At 43.6% G+C, this 24,706-nt stretch overlaps 1 protein-coding gene across 5 annotated transcripts in view; it reads left to right on the top strand.

Moving 5' to 3' along the window:
* The window catches only part of LOC134339269 (cytospin-B-like), a 39,203-nt gene extending 14,841 nt beyond the window's left edge, over window positions 1–24,362 (top strand). Inside the window, exons 4-13 of one of the 5 annotated variants that reach the window (XM_063035640.1) lie at window positions 139–172; window positions 285–403; window positions 1,990–2,071; window positions 4,285–4,486; window positions 9,509–9,576; window positions 14,942–15,018; window positions 18,565–18,638; window positions 19,174–19,253; window positions 19,943–20,004; window positions 23,812–24,362. In XM_063035640.1, the coding sequence (XP_062891710.1) occupies window positions 139–172; window positions 285–403; window positions 1,990–2,071; window positions 4,285–4,486; window positions 9,509–9,576; window positions 14,942–15,018; window positions 18,565–18,638; window positions 19,174–19,253; window positions 19,943–20,004; window positions 23,812–23,826 (813 nt within the window). In that variant the 3' untranslated portion in view covers window positions 23,827–24,362. Of the gene's footprint in view, window positions 1–138; window positions 173–284; window positions 404–1,989; window positions 2,072–4,284; window positions 4,487–9,508; window positions 9,577–14,941; window positions 15,019–18,564; window positions 18,639–19,173; window positions 19,254–19,942; window positions 20,005–23,811 lie in introns of those variants that run through there. The other 4 variants (XM_063035643.1, XM_063035642.1, XR_010016370.1 and 1 more) reach the window with 4 other exon arrangements.
* The last annotated feature ends 344 nt before the right edge of the window (window positions 24,363–24,706 follow it).

The following is a 24,706-nucleotide window of genomic DNA, read 5'->3' on the forward strand; positions in this document are numbered from 1 at the left end:
AAGCCTTTGCTAACTAAGTGTGGCAGACACTTTGAGGAGAATTCCTTTCTCGCTTAGAGAACACGTAAGGTTTCAGTCAGTCAGAAGCTCTCCTGGAAGTTGGTTTTGAGTCACTGATGTTATTTTCTTCCGTTGCAGCAGACGTTGAAGTTTGGCAGTGGTCACCAGAAAGGTGGGTTCAGATGTATTTTAGTATTTCAGCTCAGATGTCTAGTCCACCGAAACTGATTAACAAACAGACATCATTTGATCAACAGGTCTGACGAACCTCTCCTGTGTTTCAGACACCACATTCAATGAGATACAGCGCTTCACTGGCACGCACTCGGGATCTCCACCAGACATCAAGCACCTGCTAGAGGAAATCGAGATCATTAAGTTCCAGATTGGAATCCAAACCAAAGTATGGCCCAGGCAGGAATTCATTTTTATGACTTCTCAGCTTATTTTTTTTTTCTCTCTCCCAAACTGAAACACTGCAATCTGAAATTTAAAAAAAAGAGAAAATGTGGGAAATAGTCAGGACGTCATACAGCATGGGTCGGGGTAAGGAACAGCATTAATGTTCTCATGAACCTTCAGCATAACTGAGAAAGATAGGATCCAGGCATGTATTAACTTGCAGGGTCACGGGAAGGCAGGAGAGAACAAACAGAATGTCTAACAAAGTGGACACCATCAGAAAATGGATGATGCTGGTTGAAATTGGTGAAACCACTAATGTCAATTAATCTGACCGAGGGTATATAAATGAGGAAGAAGGAGAATGGGAAGGAAAACAAGAACTTGACTTTCCATCCATCTCCCACTCTGCCCTCTCACACTGATCCAATAAAGACCACTGTGAGCTTGAAGAACTTCAGCCTCCCTCTGCATATTCCCCTTTAGGGCTCAGTATTGGATTTGATAATTTCTGATAGCCAGCCTTTCCAGTTTGGATCAGAACTGACTGCTACTTGGCGTACTCAGGGCAGAGTTGGCTTTTTGGGTCAGTGAGTTTTCATGATAAGGAGGGTGCAGAGGGTAGTGAGTACTGACCATCAATTCTATTTCTCTCTCTGCGGATGCTGCTTGCCCTTCTGTGTCTTTCAACATTTAGCTCTTTGTGTTTCAGATTTCTAACATCGTCTTTGTTTTTTTGCTTCTAGGCTCTGAAAGTTGAGTTGTAGTAGAGTGACCCTTTCTGCATGGTACAGAGTCAGGCGGACTCCAGTTCAGGAATACAATATTTTGTGACATAAACGTTAGCAGATGAAGCTGTAGCTTCACGTTGCTAAGCAGAGCAACAACAAAACAATATACACTCAGTGGCCACTTTAGGTACATGTGTACACCTGCTCATTAACACATAGATCTAATCGGATAATCATTAGGCAGCAACTCAATGCATAAAAGCATGCAGACGTGCCAAGAAGCTCCATTGTTGTTCAAAGCAAACATCTGAATGGGAAAGAAATGACTTTGACCGTGGAGTGATTGGTAATGCCAAATGGGATGGTTTGAGCATCTCTGAAACTGGTGATCTCCTGAGATTTTCAGGCACACCGTTCTCTAGAGTTTAGAGAAAGGTGTGACAAACAAAAAACATCCCACGAGTGGCAGTGTTGTGGGTGAAAATGACTTGTTAATGAGAGAGATCAGAGGAGAATGACCAGACTGGTTAAAGATGACAGGTAGGTGACAGTAGCTCAAATAACCAACAGTGGTGTGCAGAGAGCATTTTTGGACACACAACACATCAAAGCTTGAAGTGGATGGGCTAAGGCAGCAGAAGACTACACTGGGTTCTACTCCCATACCTTCCTGCCCAGTCATTTGTTTAGTGTCCACATCTCCCTCCACAGATCCATCGTATTGTGGAATTTGCTCCGTCACGTAGTGTGGGTGTCACACGTAACCATAATGGTTACATGTGGCTCCATTTAAAACAAACGGAGCTGTGTGCCACAACAGAGCTGCACCCCTTCTCATAGTTTGCTTTATTCCTAGACCATCGAATCATTGAATCAAACAGTGAGCCTCTTAGCGAAGGGCATAATCAACCATCAGCAGAGGATCAGACTGTTGGAGGGTACGTAAAGTGCAAGGATCTGTCGGAAATGTTTGTGGTGCTATAAGTCAGGGCTGGAGTTGGGTGGGGAGTGTCTGGAGTGGGTAAGAGGGTGGGGTACCCCAGAAGATTTGGTCCATTGCCCTGTGATCTGTCAGCTAGCTTCAAGACCACCCAAAAGCTTCTACACAGAGGTTGAATGAGGTCCCTGTGGCTCCGTGGCAGCAGGTGAGCTAAACAGCCTCTGGGACCTGACACGTTAGAGGTTGTGGTTGTCCTCAGTACCTCAGGCACAGTAGTACAGCTACTGACTCTGACACATTAGGGGCTGCAGTTGTCCTCAATACCTCAGTAACACAGATACTGACCCTGACACATTAGGGGCTGTAATTGTCCTGAATAGCTCAGTTACACAGCTACTGACCCTGACACGTTAGGGACTGCAGTTTTCCTCAGTACCTCAGTAACACAGATACTGACCCTGACACATTAGGGGTTGTGGTTGTCCTCAGTACCTCAGTAACACAGATACTGACCCTGACACATTAGGGGTTGTGGTTGTCCTCAGTACCTCAGTAACACAGATACTGACCCTGACACATTAGGGGCTGCAGTTTTCCTCAGTACCTCAGTAACACAAATACTGACCCTGACACATTAGGAGTTGTGGTTGTCCTCAGTACCTCAGTAACACAGATACTGACCCTGACACATTATGGGCTGCAGTTTTCCTCAGTACCTCAGTAACACAGATACTGACCCTGACACGTTAGGGGCTGCAGTTTTCCTCAGTACCTCAGTAACACAGATACTGACCCTGACACATTAGGGGTTGTGGTTGTCCTCAGTACCTCAGTAACACAGGTACTGACCCTGACACATTAGGGGTTGCGGTTGTCCTCAGTACCTCAGTAACACAGATACTGACCCTGACACATTAGGGGCTGCAGTTGTCCTCAGTACCTCAGGCACAGTAGCACAGCTAGTGGAGTGACCCAGGATCAGTTCTAACTCCGGGTGCTGTCTGAATGGAGTTTGCACGTTCTCCCTGTGGCCGTGTGGGTTTCCCTGGGGCATTTCAGTTTTCTCCCACTCCCAAAGACATGCCGGTTGGTTGGTTAATTGGTCACCGTAACTTTTCCAAAGGATCCAGGCAAGTGGTGTAATGTTGGGGGGCAGGGGGTTGGAAATCAATGGGAATTGGGGGACTATTTTAAAAAAAAATTGAACTGGTGTAGGATACGTTCGAATGGGTACTTGATGGTCTGTGTGGCCATGATTCCGATTCCGATTTATTTACCACTTGTACACACAGTGAAATACGTCGCCTGTGTTAACAACCACCACACCCACGGATGTGCTGACGACAGTGCGCAAGTGTCACCACACGTTCCAGCACCCACGTGGCATGCCCATAACGTTCAGAAGGAGAACACAAGCATCATCAACAGCAATAACATACAAAACCACAGTAAACCAAGCCCCCTTTCCCACCCTCTCACACACAGAGACAGGCCTCCTATCTTTTAGTCTGCTGTGACTTATGACGTTGTGGCATCATTTATGTCTATCCTGGGAGGAGATGGGGCTCATCTGAAAGATGGAACTCCAACTAATTTTGAAAGCTACCCCCTCTCTGTCTCGCTACTGGTGTTAATTCTTGCTGACATTCCTATCTCCCTTCAGCACTCACGGCTGTGTCCAACCAATCTACCCCAGCAGGTTGTTCAGTCAGTGGGGAAGTCTGCTCAAAGCCAAGCCCAATCCCAGTCTCAGCTGAGTTCCTCCATGTACACCGTTGAATTGAGGCAAATATGAAATTACTGTCCAGAATACATAAGGATCTGATTATATTCATTTAGTTATATTTCTGGCCTGCATCATTGATGTTTCCCCCTGACATCAAGTCTCCAGACAGAGTACTGTGACAGGTGGAGAGATGCAGGTTGGGGCAGATCAGCCAAGAGCATCTGTGGCAGAGCCGGCTATTCCTGCTTCCTTGTGTCCAAATGAGAAATATGGACATTCAGTAGGGAAAGCCTCCTTCCAGCATCTGTGGGGCTGAGGTGAGGTGATTCAACATGTTTATAATGTCATAATGCACCCCAGCCTGGGCACTTAACCAGGAAGCCTTGAGGTGGCCACAGTGGGTCTTCTCCAGAAACCAGTTCTTAGAATTGACCAACATCCAGGGAGCTTCCATCTCATTGCTGATTCCTATGTATCTTTCACAGAGGAGGTGAGGAAGCTGAACATGAGCAGCATCATCGAAGAGGACAGGATTAGTTTGATGATAGACAAACGGATTGAACATTTGACAGAGCTGTCCTCAAACCTGGCCAAACCACAACAATCAGACCAGCAAGCAGAAAATCAGGCACAGTCAACAGATACCACCAACCAGGCTGAAAAACCTGCTACAGAAATGTATGAGAGGTGAGACATGCAAGTATAGAGAAGGGTTCCACAGCAAAGTACATTCACACTTCCTAACAGAACTTTAAACAGGGCACCGTAGTGCTATTTAACTCATGTTTATGCTATCTGGCCAAAACCCGCTAGGGCAGATCCAACTCAAGATCAGTGGGGGCAGATAGGTGGACAAGAGTCCAACTACCTCTATGGCCTCTGGACAAAACTGGGATGCAGCTGATCACTGATTGTCAATCCTCCCTAGTCAAGCCACGTATGGTCATGCACGGACTAGGCTTACCATTCTAGTACCTGTGGAACCATCTCAATGGTCCAGTAGCCGCTGTTGCTTCCAGCACCATTTGCTGGCCTGAGGTCCAGGCCAATATCTTACTAACTCCTGCTCAGTAATGTAATTGTTCAGATTAGTGGTGACTCATAGCCACATTGCTGAAGTATTAAACCACAAGGAGTAATAGGCTTGATTCCACAAGCATTTGTGTTCTAAACTTCACTGGTTGTTTCAGTTCAGCTGTGTCCTTCACAGAGAACACACATCAAAGTTGCTGGTGAACACAGCAGGCCAGGCAGCATCTCTAGGAAGAGGTACAGTCGACATTTCTAGTCCTGACGAAGGGTCTCGGCCCGAAACGTCAACTGTACCTCTTCCTAGAGATGCTTCCTGGCCTGCTGCGTTCACCAGTAACTTTGATGTGTGTTGCTTGAATTTCCAGCATCTGCAGAATTCCTGTTGTTTGCTTCCTTCACAGAGAAGATCATTTATGGCAAAGACTCAGGGACTGGACATTGATATCAACCAGAATCTTTTAATAGGAGATTGGACCTATATCTGCCTAAAGGGGGAGCATAATGTCAGAATAATGCAAATAGAACAGCTCAAGTTTTTTGATTAGTGCACAACAAGATTCATAGTGAGAAATGTTTTGTGAATGTAATGTGATCAGATAAAGGGCTTTCTCCTGTTCTAGGTTTTCAGATTCAGGTTTAATATCTCCAACGTACTGCATGTTGTGAACTTTGTTGTTTTGCAGCAGCAGTATAGTGCAACACATTAAAAAGTATAAATTACAACAGGAAATACAGTGGATTCCGGTTAATTAGGACTCATCAGGACCAGTGCATTTTACCCCAATCACTCAGTGCCATGGAATTAATTAAAAAGGTATAAAAACAAAAACTGAGTAATACATGTATTTAAATGAAATACTGAACAAATTAGAACACTACCAAAAGCGCTACAGTACTATAAAACTGTATTAGTTCCTAATAGTTATCAACAGAGGAACTTGTCCAGTGTATGCAATGAACAAAATCAGCACACACACCTAGAGCAGATAATGGACTGCCTTCCTACAATACTATCATCGATTGCATCCTCCAAATCTTCATTTTCATTGTAACGTTCAAGATGATTGTTGACACCTTCAATTTCTTCACAGTTCCTAACTCATTGAAATTGTTTGATTTCTTTTTTACTCCCAGGCGTTTCTGACTCTCCAAACCTGAATGCGTGAAGCCGCAGGGAGCAGGGAACAAGTTTGAATTGTCTTGCTGCTTATTTCTTGCCAACTCTGTGACAAAAATCACTGCTTCTTGAACACAGGCACTTGCAACAGACACTATTTAAAAACTTTGCTGTAAACACGGTGTAGCGTTTAACACTCATGAAAGTGGGTGTGACTGGTGCAGTTAGAACCTGTTCGGCAGCAATCTCCTTCCCCAATTAAGCAGCATTGCGTCCCAAACAACAGGAATCCTTGCCACTTTCTCTGTTAGTTTCTGTTCTTTAAGAGTTGTCCCAAATGAACGGCTGCCCCTATTAACCGATGGCCCAATTAACCAGTACATTGAAAGGATAAATTACAAAAGGTAGTGCAAAAATAGGGAGGTAGTGTTTATGAGTTGGTGTATTACCCATTCTGAAAGCTGCTGGTTGTGGAGAGGAAGCTGTTTCTCAAGCATTGAGTGTTCGTTTCAGCCTCCTATTCCTCCTCTCTGATGCTAGCAATGAGAAGAGGGTCTGTCCTGGGGGATGGGGGTCCTTAACGGTAGATGCTGCTTTCTGAGGCATTGCCTTTTGAGGATGTCCTGCATGCTGGGGAGGCTGGTGCCCATGATGGAGCTGACTGAGTTCACAACTTCCTGCAGTTTTTTTCTGACCTTGTGCCGTGCCCCACCCCATACCAGACGGTGTTGCAACCAGTTAGGTTGCTCTCCGCCGTACATCTGTAGACATTTGCTAGTTTTTGGTGACATTTTACTTTATTTTATTTTGAGCTGTGCATCTAAGAAAGGGGGTTGGGTTGCCCGAGGAGCTCTGCAACCTTGTCCGGTCAAGCACTGAAAACTGATGAGTTGCAGAACATAGAGCAGTACAGCACAGGGACAGGCCATTCATCCCACAGTGAGGTGCTGGATCAACTAAAAAGCAAATCAAAAACACCCAAACACTAATCCCTCCTACCTACACAATGTCCATGTCCATCCATCTTCCATTTATCCATGTGCCTTTCCAAACATCTCTAAAAGTTTCTAATGAATTTGCTGCTACCACCATACCAGGCAGCGCATTCCAGGCATCTACCACTCTCTGAGTAAAAAACTTGCCCCTCACATCCCCTCTGAACCTACCCCCTCACCTTCAGTGCATGCCCTCCGGTATCAGACATTTGAAACCTGGGTAAACAGATACTCTCTGTCCAATCTATGCCTCTCATAATCTTGTAAACCTCTTTCAGATCTCCCCTCAGGCTCTGCTGCTTCAGAGAAAACAACCCATGTTTGTCCAGCCTCTCAAGATAGCACATCTCTAAACCAGGCAGTATTTTGGCAAACCTCTTCTGCACCCTCTCCAAAACCTCAACATCCTTTCTATAGGGGGTGACCAGAACTGTATGCAATACTCCAGATGTGGCCTAACCAGAGTTTTATAAAGTTGCAACATATCATCTTGACTTTTGAACTCAGTGCCCTGAGTTATGCAAGCATTCCATAAGTCTTCTTCACCACATTATCGACCTGTGATCTCTCTGTTCCGCAATACTGTTAAGGATCTTTCCCTTAACAGTGTACTGTCTCCTTACACTTGCCCTACCAAAGTGCAACACCTCACATTTATCTAGATTAAGATCCATCTGCTATTTCTCAGCCCATATCTGCAACTGATCTATATCACACTGTATTCTTTGCCAGTCTTCTACACTATCCACCACTCCAATCTTGGTATCAACGACAAATCTACTAACCCACCCATCTACATTTTCACCCAGGAAATTTGCGTACATCACAAACAGCAGAGGTCCCAGCACAGTTCGCTGCGGAACTCCACTAATTCCAGACCCCCAGCTCAGAGAAGTGCCTTCAACCACTACCCTCTGTCTTCTATGGGCAAGCCAGTTCTGAATCCAGTCAATTCTCCACAGACCTCCCGCACCTTAATCTTCTGGATTAGTTCCCATGACGGATTTGAAAAATGCATTACTAAAATCCACGTACACAAAATCCACTGCCCTACCCTCATCAATCTCTCTCATTGCCTTGTCAAAAAACTCAATCAAGTTGGTAAAATACTCCCTGCTACACACAAAGCCAAGCTTGCTCTTCATAATTAGGCCATGGGTTTCCAAATGCTCATATATCCGATCCCCAGGAATTTTCTCTGGCAATTTCCCTACAACTGACGTGAGACTCACTGGTCTATAGTTCCCAGGATCTTCCCTTGTTCCCCTCTTAAATAGAGGTACAACATTAGCCACTCGCCATTTCTCTGGGATCTCACCTGTAGCTGGGGAGGACACTAAGATACTGGTCAAGGTCCCAGTAATCTCTTCTCTTGCCTCTTTCAATAACCTGGAGTAAATCCCATTTGGCCCAGAAGACATCCACCTTAATACTCATTAGGAGGCCCAACATTTCCTCCTCCTTGACCTCTAATCGCTCTAACATATTCATAGATTCAACACTGATCTCCTGGTCCTCTGCACCCTTTTCCTTACTAAATACTGAAGCAAAGTTCTCATTAAGTAACTCTTTCATATTCTCCGCATCCAAGCTAATGCTCTCCCCGCCCCTTTATCCTTGAGTGCTCCCACCCTCTCCCTAGTTATCCTATTGCTCTTGATGTATTTATAGAATGCCTTGGTATTCACCTTGATCCTACTTGCCAAGGACTTTTCATGGCCCCTTCTGGCTTTCCTAATTCCCTTCTTTACTTCTTTTCGGGATTCTTTATAATCCTTATCTTTTGATGCTTTATATACTTTTTCTCTTTCTTCTTGACTGAGTTCATCACCTCTCTGGACATCCAAGGCTTTCCTATCTTTCCATCCCCGTTCTTCCTTCTAACTGGAACATACTTTTCCTGTACTCTGTGTAGTCGATCTTTAAACACCCTCCACATGTCTGACGTGGACTTGCCAGAGAAAAGGTGTTCCCAACTAACACTTCTTAGTTCCTGTTGATGCCTTCATAATTTAAAATTCTCCCGCAAGGACCATATCTATTCTTATCTATATAGCTATCCTGAAAGTTAAGTTGTAGTCACTGTTGTCTAACTGCTCACCCACTGAAAGGTCAGTCACTTGGCCAGGCTCATTAACCAACACCAGGTCTAGTACAGGCCCTTCTCTCATTCAACCATCCACATATTGATTTAAGAAACCTTCCTGGATACACTTAACAAATTCTGCCCCATCTAAACCCCTTGCACTAAGAAGGTCCCAGTTTATTTTGACTTTGCCTCTCAATACTTTCCCTGACATCTACCTTCTGGTCCAATCCTTCCCTTACTGACCTGGGACTCTGATTCCCAGCCCCTTGCAAAACTAGTTTAAACTCTTCTGCGATGTATTTAGGGGAAGGATGGGGAAAGTAACTATTGAATATTTTGTTGTCGTAATTGGACCAGTCATGAAAGAGGAGGAGCTGAGGGATCTGGGGAAACATCTTTTCCACGTGTTGATTGTAAATTGTTCTGTGCAATTATCAGAATCAAGCAGTTAACTCGGTTCTCTCTGTTTCTTGCAGCAAAACATTTCTCTGGGAAGAATGTGAATCACTGCGGAACGAAATAGAGAAAATTAACAGAAAGCTATGTCAGTACCCTTTATCTCCTCTTACTGTGATGTGGATTGGGTTGACAAACAATAAATGTGAAGCCCGAATTAGGTACCAACACCACCACTGGACTTCCCAATCCCAGAATGTCCCATCACCTGAACTCACCAACAAGCACCAGGACCTCCCTTGGCTGGTAGTGAGAGGAGCCCCACAGTCAGATCTTTTATGTACACACAACATGCCATCCCCAACACCTGAGGTGTGCGCCTTGGTAAAGCAAATGCAGGGGCAAGGTATTTAACAGTGTTGCCGAGCAGAGAGATCTTGATATCCAAGTTCATAGCTCCTTGGAAGTGGCTACACAGGTTGATAGACATGTTAAGAAGGCTTATAGAATGCTTGATTTTATTAATTGAGGCATTGAGTTCAAAGGTCAAGCTGATGTTGCAACCTTATGAAACTCTGCTTAGGCCACATCTGGAGTATTGTGTACAATTCTGATCACTCCACTATAGGAAGGATATTGAAGATTAGGAGAGGACGCAAAAGAGGTTTACCAGGATTCTGCCTGGTTTATGTATCATGAGAGGCTGGATTAACTTGGGTTGTTTCCTCCAGAACACCAGAGACTAAGGGGAGAGCTGACAGAGGCTTCATAGATTATGACAGACATAGATAGAGTAGACAGGGAATATCTGTTTTCCAGGTTTGAAATGTCTAATACCAGAGGGCATGCACTGAAGGTGAGAGGGGCTAGGGTAGGTTCATGGGGGGGAAGTGCATGGTAAGTTTTTTTTTACTGAGAATAGTGGATGCCTGGAATGTGCTGCCTGGTATAGTGGTAGAGGCAAACATATTAGAGGCTTTTAAGAGACATTTGGATAGGCACATGGATGTAAAGAAGATGGAGGGGTGTGGACATGGTGTAGATAGGAGTGATTAGATTTGGGTGTTTTTGATTTGGTTTTTAGCTGGCTCAGCACAATATTTGTGGGCTGAATGGCCTGTTCCTGCGCTGTGTTGTTCTATGTTCCATCACATGCTGCTCTTAGGGTGGCCGTGGTGGGAAAGAAACAGGCACCCACCTCTTTACTAAGACGTTGTTTAGAAGGGTGCAAGGCTCTTCACCTCGGTTCATCCCCAGCAGTTGTCTGGCAGAGGGTTCTGATTTCTCAGGGTGACATACCAACACACTGCTCGAAGGTCATAAGCTCGGGAGAGGAAAGAATCTTGTTCTTCCAACTCAGTGAAGTGTCTAAGAGGGCTGACTGGCGTATTCCAGGCTGCAGGAGTACATGCTAAGGGATGCATTGAAGCTTGGTGCAGCCAACACAAAGGCTGTGTGGGGAAGAACCTCTGCCTGGGGCTCCTTCCACTACCGTACGTAAGGGGGCTGAAGTTCCTCAAACAATGAAAGGGTGTATCACTCCAGGGGCCCATTTAAATAGTTATGCCTTTGTGTGTGTGTGTAAAGCAATTAACAATGGAATGTAATGACCATGAATATAAAGTTTTCATACTTTCTTCTTTTGTATAGATTTTTATTACGAACATTCTCTATATTTGAAATTTTTAAATTGCCAACAGGGTAATATAGCCCAGGGCATGGTCCATGATTATGCCAAGCAAGTGTTTGGAATCAGGAGGGAAATGTATGGCTGGAAGCCTTAGACTCTTAACCCAGTGCAGGTTAAAACAATTGATAACGCTGTTTGATTTCCCATAGATATTAGGGATGCAACAAGTCTTAGGCAGACTGAATCAGTCACTGCAGCCTGGGTCATGTGAGCAATTTCATCTCATTATCAGCTCACATCATACAGAAGAATAACCTTTGTGTGACCATATAAACTTGTATAGGAAGGAAAGGAAGATTAAGGGACATTTAAAGGACATTCCTCAAAATCATTGGATTCTGGCATGGTGCCAGAGGACTGGAAAATTGCAAATGTCACTCCACTCTTTCAGAAAGGAGGAAGGCAACAGAAAGGGAATTATAGACCAGTTAGCCTGACCTCAGTGGTTGGGAAGATGTTGGAGTCAATTGTTGAGGATGAGGTGATGGAGTACTTGGTGACACAGGACAAGACAGGACAAAGTCAGCATGGTTTCTTTCAGGGAAAATCCTGCCTAAAGAACTTGTTGGAATTCTTTGAGGAGATTACAAGTAGGATAGGTCAAGGGGATGCAGTGGATGTTGTATATTTGGACTTCCGGAAGGCCTTTGACAAAGTGCCACACACAAGGCTGCTTACCAAGTTAAGAGCCCATGGTATTACAGGAAAGTTACTAACATGGTTAGAGCATTGGCTGATTGGTAGGAGGCAACAAGGGGGAATAAAAGAATCCTTTTCTGGTTGGCTGCCAGTGACTAGTGGTTTTCCGTAGGGGTCAGTATTGGGACCACTGCTTCTTATGCTTATATAAATGATTTAGATGATGGAATAGGTGCCTTTGTTGCCAAGTTTGCAGATGATACAAAGATTAGTGGAGGGACGGGTAGTGTTGAGGAAACAGGTAGAATGCAAAAGGACTTAAGACAGATCAGGAGTGTGGGCAAGAAAGTGGCAAATGAAATACAATGTTGGAAAATGCATGGTCAGGCACTTTGGTAGTAGAAATAAATGTGTGGAATATTTTCTAAATGGGGAGAAAATCCAAAAATCTAAGATGCAAGGGGACTTGAAAGTCCTTGTGTAGAACACCCTAAAGGTTAACTTACAGGTTGAGTAGGTTTAACTTGCAGGTGGTAAGGAAGGCAAATGCCATGTTAGCATTCATTTCAAGAGGTCTAGAATACAAGAGCAGGGATGTGATGCTGAGGCTTTATGAGGCACTGGTGAGGCCTCACCTTGAGTATTGTGAACAATTTTGGGCTCCTCATCTTAGAAAAGATGTGCTGGCATTGGAGAGAGTCCAGAGGAGATTCAGAAGGATGATTCCAGGAATGAAAGGGTTATCATATGAGGAATGTTTGATGGCTCTGGGTCTGTACTCGCTGGAATTCAAAAGGATGAGGAGGGATCTCATTGAAGCCTTTCGAATATTGAAAGGCCTAGACAGAGTAGATGTGGAAAGGATGTTTCCCATGGTGGGAGAGTCAAGGACAAGAGGGCACAGCCTCAGGATAGAGAGGCGCCCTTTCAAAACAGAGATGCAGAGAAATTTCTTTAGCCAAAGGGTGGTGAATTTGTGGAATTTGTTGCCACATGCAGCTGTGGAGGCCAGGTCGTTGGGTGTATTTAAGGCAGAGATTGATAGGTTCTTGATTGGACATGGCACCAAAGGCTACGGGGAGAAGGCTGGGAACTGGGGCTGAGAAGAAGAGGAAAAAAGGATCGGCCATGAGCAGACTCAATTGGCCAGATGGCCTAATTCTGCTCCGATATCTTATGGTCTTATAGTCTAAGAGGAAGGATGTGGTGCTGAGCTTTATAAGGCATTGATTAGACTCCACTTGGAGTATTGTTGAGCTGTTTTTGAGCACCTTATCTAAGAAAAGATGTGTAGATATATTGGAGAGGATCCAGAGGAGGTTCTCAGGAATGATTCCGTGAATGAAAGGGAAAACATAGAAAAAGCGTTTGTTGGCTCTGGACCTGTACTCACAGGAGTTTGGAAGAATGAGAGGGATCTCACTGAAACCTATTGAATATTGAAAAGCCTAGACAGAGTGGATGTGGAGAGAAAATTTCCTGTACTGGGTGAGTCTAGGACCAGAGGGCACCGACTCAGAATAGAGGGGTGTCGGTTTAGAACAGAAATGAGGAGGAATTTCCTTAGTTCTTGAGCGAGTGGGTAGTGAATCTGTGGACTTCATTGGATATATTTCTAGTGGAGTTTGGTAGATTCTTAATTAGTCCAATCATCAAGGGCTGCAGGAGAAGGGTGTGAGAGGGATAAATAATCAGCCATGATGGAATAGTGGAGCACACTCAAACTTCTGCTCCTACATCTTACGGCCTTATGAAACCAGGGAGAGAAAACTAGTAGTCGTAGTTAGAGAACACTACAGCCGAGAAGCAAGCCCTTCAACCCATCTAGTCTGTACTGAACTATTATACTACCTAGCCCCCCCATCAACCTGCACACTGCACACTGACCGTAACCCTCCATACCCGTCCCATCCATGTACCTGTCCAATTTTCTCTTAAATCTACCCAATTTCCCTCGGGATCAATAAAGTATGCCTATCTATCTATCTATCTATCTATCTATCTATCTATCTAAATGTTGAAAATGAACCCATATCCACCATTTCCACTAGCAGCTCATTTCTCCCTCTGAGTGAAAAAGTTTTCCTTCATGTTCCCCTTAAACATTTCACCTTTCACCCTTAATCTAAGACCTCTAGTTCTAGTCTCAGCCAACCTTGGTGGAAAAACCTGCTTACATTTACCCTGTCTATACCCTTCATCATTTGTATACCTCTATCAATTCTCCCCTCACTCTCTGACACTCTAAGGAATAAAGTCCTAACCTATTCAACCTGTCCCTATAACCCCAGTCCTCAAGTTCCGGCAACATCATTGTAAATGACTAGAACTGCACACGGTACTCCCTGTGGTAAGTGATAAGTAGGTGGAAAAAAGGTAAAAGCAATGAATATCAATTTCTCCTCTGGTAAAAAAAATTCCCACCCCTCCCCTCTTCTTCTATTCCCCACTCTGGCCTTTTACCTCTTCTCATCTGCCTACCACTTCCCTCAGTTCCCCTCCTCCTTCCCTTTCTCTCATGGTGCACTCTCTCTGCTATCAGATAACCTTCTTCTCCAGCCCTTTATCTTTCCCACCTGGCTTCACCCATCATGTTCTAGCTGGCCTCCTTCCCCTCCCCCCACCTTCTTATTTTGTTGTCTTTCCCCTTCCTTCTCAATTCTGACGAAGGGTCTCGGCCAGAAATGCCTGACCTACTGAGTTCCTCCAGCATCTTGTGTATCTTGCTTTGGACGTCCAGCATCTGCAGACTTTCTCATGTTTATGATTTACTATGTACAAATGATGTGGATAGAAGGGTAGATAAGATTCTGGGAAGAATGCCACTAATTTCTGTTTGAAATGGTGCCCTGGAGTCTGTTAAATTCACCAGACCGAAGGGAAGTATCGCTGTAATGCCTCACGTTTAAGAAAGCACTCAGGTGAGGATATGAGCAACTACTGAATGAACCATCCTCTTTTTGAGGATGAAAAAATACCTTTGCTAGCACGGGTGCATTCAAGCTGAGCAGTTTGGTTACTGGGAGGAGGGACCAGGCAAAGACCAGGTCCTTTGTCCAGAAACGGAGCAGCAAATCACAGACCTTACCCACCTCCCAAGGTGAAGAGATACGAGATTCACAGAATGCTGACCACTTCTGGAATTAAAATGAAATTAACTTTTTTTTTACCTTTGTGCTTGCAGCTGTACAAGAGGATGATCTAGTAAGTAGTTTGAGAGATTGCAAAATACTCAAACAGAACCAAAAGAACTACAATCAGGTACAGCAACAAGATAATTACTCAATTTGCTCTTCTTTGTGCTCAGTCTTATTTGAAGGAATTGATCCAAATCCCTGTTTACCTATAGGATTTGGGGAAAATGTTGTCCATGAATTTCAAATTATGGTATTGATTTTTCTCCATCACAAACCATATGTTGGTCATATAACTATCCTGCACTGTACCCACATCCAAGGAGAATGCTGGTTGATTCCTCAGTGAGCTTCACTGGAGCTAATCTCATAAAGGACTGTTGTTCTCAATCCCAGGCTGACGATTCCTTGCGACAGGAATTAAACCATTGTGACTAATACTGTTAGGGTGAAAATCAATTTCTCCAATCTTCCACCTTGTCCCATCAGCGAATCCTCCTTGAGTGAGCAGAGCAGTTTACGAGGGACCAATTGAGTTTGTGTCTAAACAGACTCTAATATAAACCAAGGGTGTTAACTGATGGGAGTTTAACACGACTAATATAGACTGGAGTCCTGTTAATTGGGACCCATCAGGACCAGCACATTTTGGCCGAATTAAACAGCTGTCCCAATTAGTCAAAATTTCATGAAAATAGTTACAAAGGGATAAAAAAGCCAAACTACTGATTTAACTGAGTAACAAATTATGTATTTAAATGAAATACAGAACAATTTAGAACACTATCAATACCACAACAGTAACTCTAAAACTGTATTAGTTCACTACAGTTATCAATGGAGGAATTAAGCTGCCATGTTCTTTTGATCAACCAGAAGTGAAAAAGTTGATGCAGACACTTAGTGCAGATAATGGACTGCCTTCATACATTGCTTTTGACAATTGCAGTTTCTGTATCTTCATTTTCATTTAAGATTATTGTTCGTACCTTCAAATTCTTCGTAGTTCTCAACTTGTTGAAATTATTTGATTTTCATTCCTGGCCATTTCTGGCACCTCCAAGCCTGAATGCTTGAAACTGCAGTGAGCAAAACCGTTCTGAATTGTCTTACTGCTTATTTCTCGTCAACCATCAGTGACAAAAATCACTGCTTTTTGAACACACAACTGTTTGCTCTAAACACGGTATAGTGTCTGACAGCTACACAAGTGCATGCATTTGACACTAGTTAGAAAGTGTTTAAGAGGCACTGTGTCCAAAGTAAAGGAATCCTGGCTATTTTCTCTTACAGTTTTTGTTTGTTTTTTTAGATTATGAGAACACTCAGTCCTCTTTTATTGTCATTTAGAAATGTATACATGCATTAAGAAATGATACAATGTTTCTCCGGCATGATAGCATGGAAAACAAGACAGACCAAAGACTAACACTGACAAAACCACATAATTATAACATATAGTTACAGCAGTGCAAAGCAATACCATAATTTGATGAAGAACAGTCCATAGGCACAGTAAAAAAAGTCTCAAAGTCCCGAGTCAATCAGCTCCCGAGTCCCCGATAGCAGGTGGCAAAAGGGAGAAACTCCCTGCCATAAACCTCCAGGCACCGTCAACTTGCCGATACCTTGGAAGCAGCCGACCACAGCCGACACTGAGTCCATCCGTCCGAAAACTCCGAGCTTCCGACCAGCCTCTTCGATACAGCCTCCCGAGCGCCTTCGACCTCTCCCCGGCCGCTGAAACACGCAAAGCCGAGGATTTTGAGGCCTTCAGCTCCAGAGATTCCAGTTACCACACAGTAGCAGCGGTAGCAAAGCAGTCATTTCAGAAGTTTTCCAGATGTTCCGCTGTGCTGTCACGTCTTTGTCTCCATCAAATCAGGATTGTGCACGGTCCCCCACTTGACAGATAACAGATATTCATCACTGGAGAGGCCGCGCGCGCTGTTGTCGTGCCGCCATCTTCTCCCGATTTAAGAATTGTCCCAAATAAGCAGTTGTTCTGGTTAACCAATGGCCTAATCAACCAAAATCCACTGTACTACCATCCCTCGGAACATCAACCTAGGGTATTTCCCCTTGAGGTACGAACGCCGCCAAGAAGGAAAGCACTATTATTGCTTGAAGCATCGGCTCCGGTAAAGAGTACCAGACCTTTGGATCTATGCAGTGTTTCTCCACTGGTGGAGCAGGACATTCCTACAGCAACAGTTAACGAGCCAACGTGTCAGCTGTTTGCTTAAATAATCCATTTTTCCTCCTTCCATGCAGCAGATTTAAAAACATTTCCTTTTCTCCTCACATCAGATTGTAATCCTGCAAGAGCCACTAAAGCCTCCACTGTTGTCCTGAACCTAAGTACAAAAAAGAAAAATAAACTAAATAATTATAATAATAAATATTGAGAACCTGAGTTGTGAAGTCCTCAAAAGTGAGTCTATAGGTTGAGGATCAGCTCTTTGTTGGGGTGAGTGAAGTTATCCACTCTTGTTCAGGAGCCTGATGCTTGAGGGTAATGACTATTCCTGCACCTGAGGGTGTGGGATCTAAGGCTCCTGTACCTCCTTCCTTCCCAACGTTAGTAGCGACAAGAGAGCATGGCCTGAATGTCATATTCATAGTCATAGTCATACTTTATTGACCCCGGGGGAAATTGGTTTTCGTTACAGTTGCACCATAAATAATAAATAGTAATACACCATAAATAGTTAAATAGTAATATGTAAATTATGCCAGTAAATTATGAAATAAGTCCAGGACCAGCCTATTGGCTCAGGGTGTCTGACCCTCCAAGGGAGGAGTTGTAAAGTTTGATGGCCACAGGCAGGAATGACTTCCTATGACGCTCTGTGCTGCATCTCGGTGGAATGAGTCTCTGGCTGAATGTACTCCTGTGCCCACCCAGTACATTATGTAGTGGATGAGAGACATTGTCCAAGATGGCATGCAACTTAGACAGCATCCTCTTTTCAGACACCACCGTCAGAGAGTCCAGTTCCATCCCCACAACATCACTGGCCTTACGAATGAGTTTGTTGATTCTGTTGGTGTCTGCTACCCTCAGCCTGCTGCCCCAGCACACAACAGCAAACATGATCGCACTGGCCACCACAGACTTGTAGAACATCCTCAGCATCGTCCAGCAGATGTTAAAGGACCTCAATCTCCTCAGGAAATAGAGAAGGCTCTGACCCTTCTTGTAGACAGCCTCAGTGTTCTTCGACCAGTCCAGTTTATTGTCAATTCGTATCACCAGGTATTTGTAATCCTCCACCATGTCCACACTGACCCCCTGTATGGAAACAGGGGTCACCGGTACCTTAGGTCCTTGATGATGGACGCTGCTTTCTTGTGACAGCACTTCTAGTAGATGCGCTCAATGATTTGGGGGGGGGCGGGGGAGGCTTTACCTGTGAGGGACTGGACCGTATCCACTACTTTTTGTAGGCTTTTCTGTTCAAGGTTATTAGTTTTGCTATATTAGGCTGTAACGCAACCAATCAATATACTCTCCACTGTTATTTATAGAAGTTTGTTGAAGTTTTAAATGGCATGCCGAATCTTAACAAAAGCACACATCGAATGGGATGGACTGTTTGCTACAGTTTATGGTGTTATGACTGACATTAGAATATTAAAATAACATCTTGTTATCTTTACCTCCATCCAGATTCTAGAAAGGCTAATACAAAGGTGCAGACAACTACAGCCACCAGATACTGATCAGGAGATACGGGACATTAAGTACGTGGCAGAGCAGCAGTGAAAGTGAGAGGGGCACAGTGGGAAAGGGGTAGGAAAATGTTCAAGTTCTGATTTAGCCACGATCCTAATGACTGCACTGATACTGATCAGTACAGAATAACCAGGTTTAGAAGGAAGAAAAACTGCTAGGATCCTGATGAAGGGTCTGAGCCCAAAACCTCTCCAGAGCTGCAGCCTGAGCTGCCGAGTTCCTCCAGCATTTTGTGTGTGCTACTCTGGATTTCCAGCATCTGCACAATCTCCAGTCTTTGTGTTGTGTTGCTCAGATCCTTCCCCTCTTTTGACCATTTCTGGAATGTGAGGGAAGAGTTGAACTTGGCAGAGAAGTTATGTAAATGTCCAACTCACCGTCATGCATTTAGTGAGGATCAGTAGCGGTCAGCACATTCAGGAGAAGGAGCGGAGAGAAACGGAACCCACCAAAAGGGTGGGGTGGGCAATGATGAGCAGGAGGGGCATGGAGTCTCCTCACACGGGTCAGTAACCAATGGTCCCCATTTGTGTTTCTACATAGACAACCTATGGTTGAGATGCAGGAGCAGATTCGGAATCCGTGTTCCTGCAGCAGCAGAAGCGAAACTACTGACAAGAGAGGTCAGTCTGAACAACGATGAATTTATTACCTTGATTGAATTTATTTCAGAATGATTCCTGTCATTTGAAAGGGGAGCAGGAGCCAGCACACATTAACAATGTATTTATGGTCTGGTTTTGAATGTGTGCCCACTAATCCTTTCTCTATCCTGAGAGTATTTCCTGGTATGTAGGCGTTGTGGGGCTCAATATTTTATTTACATTATTATTCCGTTTTGGTAGAAGATAAAGAGCACTCTAAACAGCCAAAAGGCTGGTGTTTCTGATGATGAAACTGGCCAGTAATTGTGCCAGTACACCCACAGTCACATAGTACTGAGCTTTAGTCTACTACTGGCCATTGAGGGAACTGGAAGAAATTACATTGCTATCTTCCCTCTCTAGGAGCTGTAACTAACTCCCTGCTCAATTGCAATTTACAGAATGAGTGACAGGTTCCCTCTGACGGCTCAGTAAGTGAAGACACTGTCCCATGTGGTGGTACTGAATGTCAGACCCGTAGGCCCGCTATAACAAAGACCATCAGAGCTCTCAAGGCAACCTATCATTTAACTGAAAGAGGCTCACATGTGAGGTACTATCACAGTGTCCTGTTTCACCATCATGTTAATGACATTTGGTTCCAGTCAGCTAATCAGCCCCAATTAAACAAAGATGGAGGTTACTAATAAAGCATTGTTTCTCTTTAGCAGGTAGCAATACTGTGTTAAAACAACTGATGGAAGAAAACTGCACTGCTTCAGATTCAGATGTGAGTTGAACTTTCAGCATCATGAATTCACTAGTGCCTTCCCTCACACAGTTTCCCCTTTTATCGGCTTGATTGCTGACAAAACGTACGCTCAATGCCCACTTTATCTGGTAATTCAGATGCCTAATAAGGTGGCCACTGAATGTGTTTGTGGTCTTCTCCTTCTGTAACCCATCTTCTTCAAGGTTTGACCTGTTGTGCGTTCAGAGATGGTCCTGCACCCCTGCTCCTGTAATGTGTGGTTATCTGAGTTACTGTCAGCTTGAACCAGTCTGACCATCCGCTCCTGACCTCCCTCATTAACAAGGTATTTTTGTCCACAGAACTGCTGCTCACTGAATGTTTTTTTTGTTTTTCACACCATTCTCTGGAAATTCTAGAGACTGTTGTGCATGAAAATCTCAGGAGATCAGCAAATTCTGAGATACTCAGACTACCTTGTCTGGCACCAGCAATCACTCCACCGTCAAAGTAACGGATCACACTTCTTCCCCGTTCAGATGGTTGGTCTGAATAACAGCTGAATCTCTTGACCATGTCTGCATGCTTTTATGCTTTGTGTTGCTGCCACGTAACTGGTTTATTTGATATTTGTGTTAACAACCTAGTGTACATTTGTATCAAATAAAGTGGCCACTGAGCATAGATGATGCTCACCAGGAAACCTAGAGAGATCTTGACATGGGAAGATTCTGAACATGCCAACTTTATTTGCTGTTGCAAAGTATTCCATGATATGAAAATCAAAAAATCGGAAATAACAAAGTGCTGGAAACATTCAGTAAGACAGGCAGCATCTGTGGAAAGAAATACAGAATTAACATTTCAGGTTGAAAACTATAAGACATAGGTGCAGAATTTGGTCTATTGCATCCGCTCCACATTTCCATCACAGCCAACCGTATTATTATCCTCCTCAACCCCAATCTCCTGCCTTCACTCCATAATCTTTGACACCCTTACTAGTTAAGAACCTCCACTTTAAATACACCCAATAATTTGGCCTCCATAGCAATCTGTAACAATGAATTCTACAGATTCACCATCCTCTGGCTAAAGAAATTCCTCCTCATCTCTTTTCGAAAGGGATATCCTTCTATTCTGAGGCCATGCCCTCTGTTCCTAAAACCCTCCATGAGATCTAAGATAAGATGTTAGTTGTAATTAACATCCTTTCTCACATTCCCAGTTCTGATGAAGGGCCTTTGACTGAAACATTAACTCTTTCTCTCTTCACAGATAGTCAGCATGTTCTGTATTTCAGTCAGTATAATGAACTCATTTTCCTGGACCATCCTGCTGCTACACATCTCCTACGCTCCCCAATTCCTCCTTATTCAAAACCTTGAGTTCCAGTCCCTAGGAAACAGCACACAAACCAGGAACCTGGCTACATCTTGGGCTGTGTAACCTCGTATTACACAGCTTGTGTATTTGGATTAACAACTCTAATTCAGTTCTTTACCTGGGAATTATTATGTTCCTGACATTTTCATGTAACAGGATAAAATATCACACTGGGATTTAACAAGTCTGTAAATTTTAACCTTTATATTTTAATGGCTGAGGATATGAGGTTTCCTGGTGCCCAATCCCAGCCTGTATAGGAGGCAGAAAAGATTTAGTAAAGGGTAATAACTAAGAGATAATCATCTATCTGCTGTTCTATGGCTGGGAATGGTGGGGAAGTGAGTGACGTGCTTGTCTATTGAACAATGTATCTGTGGTTCTAAATGTGGCCAACGGAACTGGGAGATTCTTCCTGCAGTGTGAAACTGGGCTTGTATACGCTGGGATTTAGAAGGCTGAGAGGGGATCTTATTGAAACATATAAGGTTATTAAGGGATTGGACATGCTGGAGGCAGGAAGCATGTTCCCGCTGATGGGTGAGTCCAGAACCAGAGGCCACAGTTTAAGAATAAGGAATAGGCCATTTAGAACGGAGTTGAGGAAAAACTTTTTCACCCAGAGAGTGGTGGATATATGGAATACTCTGCCCCAGAAGGCTGTGGAGGCCAAGTCTCTGGATGCTTTCAAGAAAGAGATGGATAGAGCTCTTAAAGAGAGCGGAATCAAAGGTTATGGGGATAAGGCAGGAACTGGATACTGTTTGTGGATGATCAGCCATGATCACAGTGAGTGGTGGTGCTGGCTCGAAGGGCCGAATGGCCTACTCCTGCACCTATTGTCTATTGTCTATTATCCAGATGAGAAACCAAAGGTAGTTTGCAATCTCCTGTTTTACAGTTTAAATCATGGCTGATTCTAGTTCTTAAACATTCGTGCTCATATAATTTTCCTACCTTCACATGGAACCACGGCATGAAGCTGTGGATGGACAACAAACTTTTCCTGCATAGCACCTGTATAGGAGGTGAGACCTCTTGCCTTTCAAAGTCTCTCCCAACCCTTATGACATCAAGGTGAAGTGTGAGGAAAGAGGAGAGAGATTCACAGAGTCATCTATCTTGCTGGATGTCAGCTAAGAACTTGGAACCATAACTTAGACCCTCACTCATTGAGAATGTCCAATGCGTCTTGAACCTTCGTGCTCAGAGGAGAGGGGGTATAACTAAACCAAGGCTTGCTCCAGAGTTCAGTGTTAGAAAGAAAAGCTTGCATTTCTATTGCACCTTTCACAAGCTTCAAGTGTCTCAACCTGCTTTGTAACAAATGCCAACAGATTGATCCTTGGTTAAAAATCGTAATCTTCACAGTAACTACAAAATGTAAATCCACTGTCTCCTTCAGTTTGTCCGCTGGATTTTCTGATGGGAACAGGAACTGGGTGAAATGCAACATTTAGCATGCCGTGAGCTGGTCTAGTGCCACCTTCATAAAATACTGCGGTAATACAAAAAATGACCTGAAAAAGCAAGCTATATTCTTGTAAAGGGACTAGTTGCATTTAAGAGGAGAATATTGCAAGTAGAATACTTTGTGAATACATATTACTCTCTAAGTTTCTTTCTCCCCCTCCCTAAAACCGAAAAAGATTGAACCATTCTATTGAACAGAGATGAAGAGGGATTTCTTTAGCCAGAGGGTGGTGAATCTGTGGAATTTGTTACCACAGATGGTGGTGGAGGCCAGGTCATGGGTACGTTTAAAGTGCAAGTTGATACGTTCTTCATTAGTAAGGGTGCCAAAGGTTATAGGGTTGAGAGAGAAAATAAATCAACCATGTGCAATGGAAATCAGACTCAATAGGGCCAAATAGCCTAATTCTAAGTCTATGATCTTCCATTAATATATTTCAAATAGAGCCAACATTTGAATAATTCAAGGAGAAAGAAAAAAGGGTAAAACAATTAATTCCTTTAACAGGGAGGTCAATAAAATGGACAATCAATTTACATGTAATTAGCTGAAAGATTAAAGGGGAATTCAGTAAAACTTTAAGGCCAGCATATGGTTGGGAGGGGGTCAGATCTCGTTGCCTGAAAACCAAAGATGGAAGCAAAATCCTTCATCACACTCATAAAGTATCTGCATGATGTACCACAGATGTGTGAGAGCTAAAGGCGAAAAAGTGAGATGAACAGCAGGAGTTCTCATGAAGTATGGATGCACATATTGAATTGAGTGTATTCCTTTAGTGATGTAAATTTCAATCATGATGGTCTGCTTGGCACTGTCATAAGCATATACAGTCAAAGTGGATTAAGAATCATTTCTATGCTGTCCCATTTTTTAAACATTTGCAGTTTGCACCCATCCAACAGATAGTAGGAGAAACAGACTTCCTTTGATACATTGCATAATTTTATCATGTGACTGACTACATGACTTTCCTTTCTGTTTAGAGTGATACATGGTAAAAGAATCCAAGTGTGAGTGTTCGATACCTGCTGCCCTTAATAACATCCCCGTGAACCAACTGTCTACAACAGCACAGTCAGATACAAGATGAAAGTAGGATGCAAGACTGAAAACATAGTGGTTCCGGCCCAGTCCATCGCGGGAAAAGCCCTCCCCGTCTGAGCCCATCTAGATGGAGTGCTGTCACAGGAAAGCAGCATCCATCATCAAGGACCTCCAGCAAGGTTACAGGGTGGCACATCTGGAATGGAAGCCAGTTGCTTTCTTCCCTTGCAAAGGTTCGAAAGCTTTCAGCAACCCCACTGGAGATCAGCAACACTTGGTGCAGAGCAAGTTTGGTTCCTGGGAGCTTCCTGGTAGTTTATGGATCGGTGCTGTTTAGGCAACCAGGAAGTCGTTTGGACACTAATCAAGTGATACACAGGCCTTCCTAAAATGGCACAGCTGGAGAAATTTTCAGTAGTACGTTCACAATAGCTTCAAGGATGAACAGTGAGAATACAAAGTTTCATTTGAACACCGGTAATAAAATCAATATCACTGGACAACAAAAAAATTTGATTCCTGAATACTTTTGAGTGTATCTTATAGATTTTGGGCTGCAGATCATGATAAGCACCATGAAATTTCCCTATCATGCACCATTTTGTTTGTAATCTCCCAGTTGTTATTTCAATTCATAATTCAAGTCAATTGAAATGTTGCCCACAATGGGCATGCTTAGGTAGAGTGGATGGTGCACAGTAGGACAGACTTTAGAAAGGCTATAAAAGCATCTTGCACACATCGTTCTATGCATTGCATTTACACATATATCGGTTTGGATCACATTGATGTGCATGCTCTACGAGCATAGCATATTGTGTCTCATCATTAATA

Source organism: Mobula hypostoma, chromosome 29, assembly GCF_963921235.1.
Source record: "Mobula hypostoma chromosome 29, sMobHyp1.1, whole genome shotgun sequence".
Classification (NCBI taxonomy): domain Eukaryota; kingdom Metazoa; phylum Chordata; class Chondrichthyes; order Myliobatiformes; family Myliobatidae; genus Mobula; species Mobula hypostoma.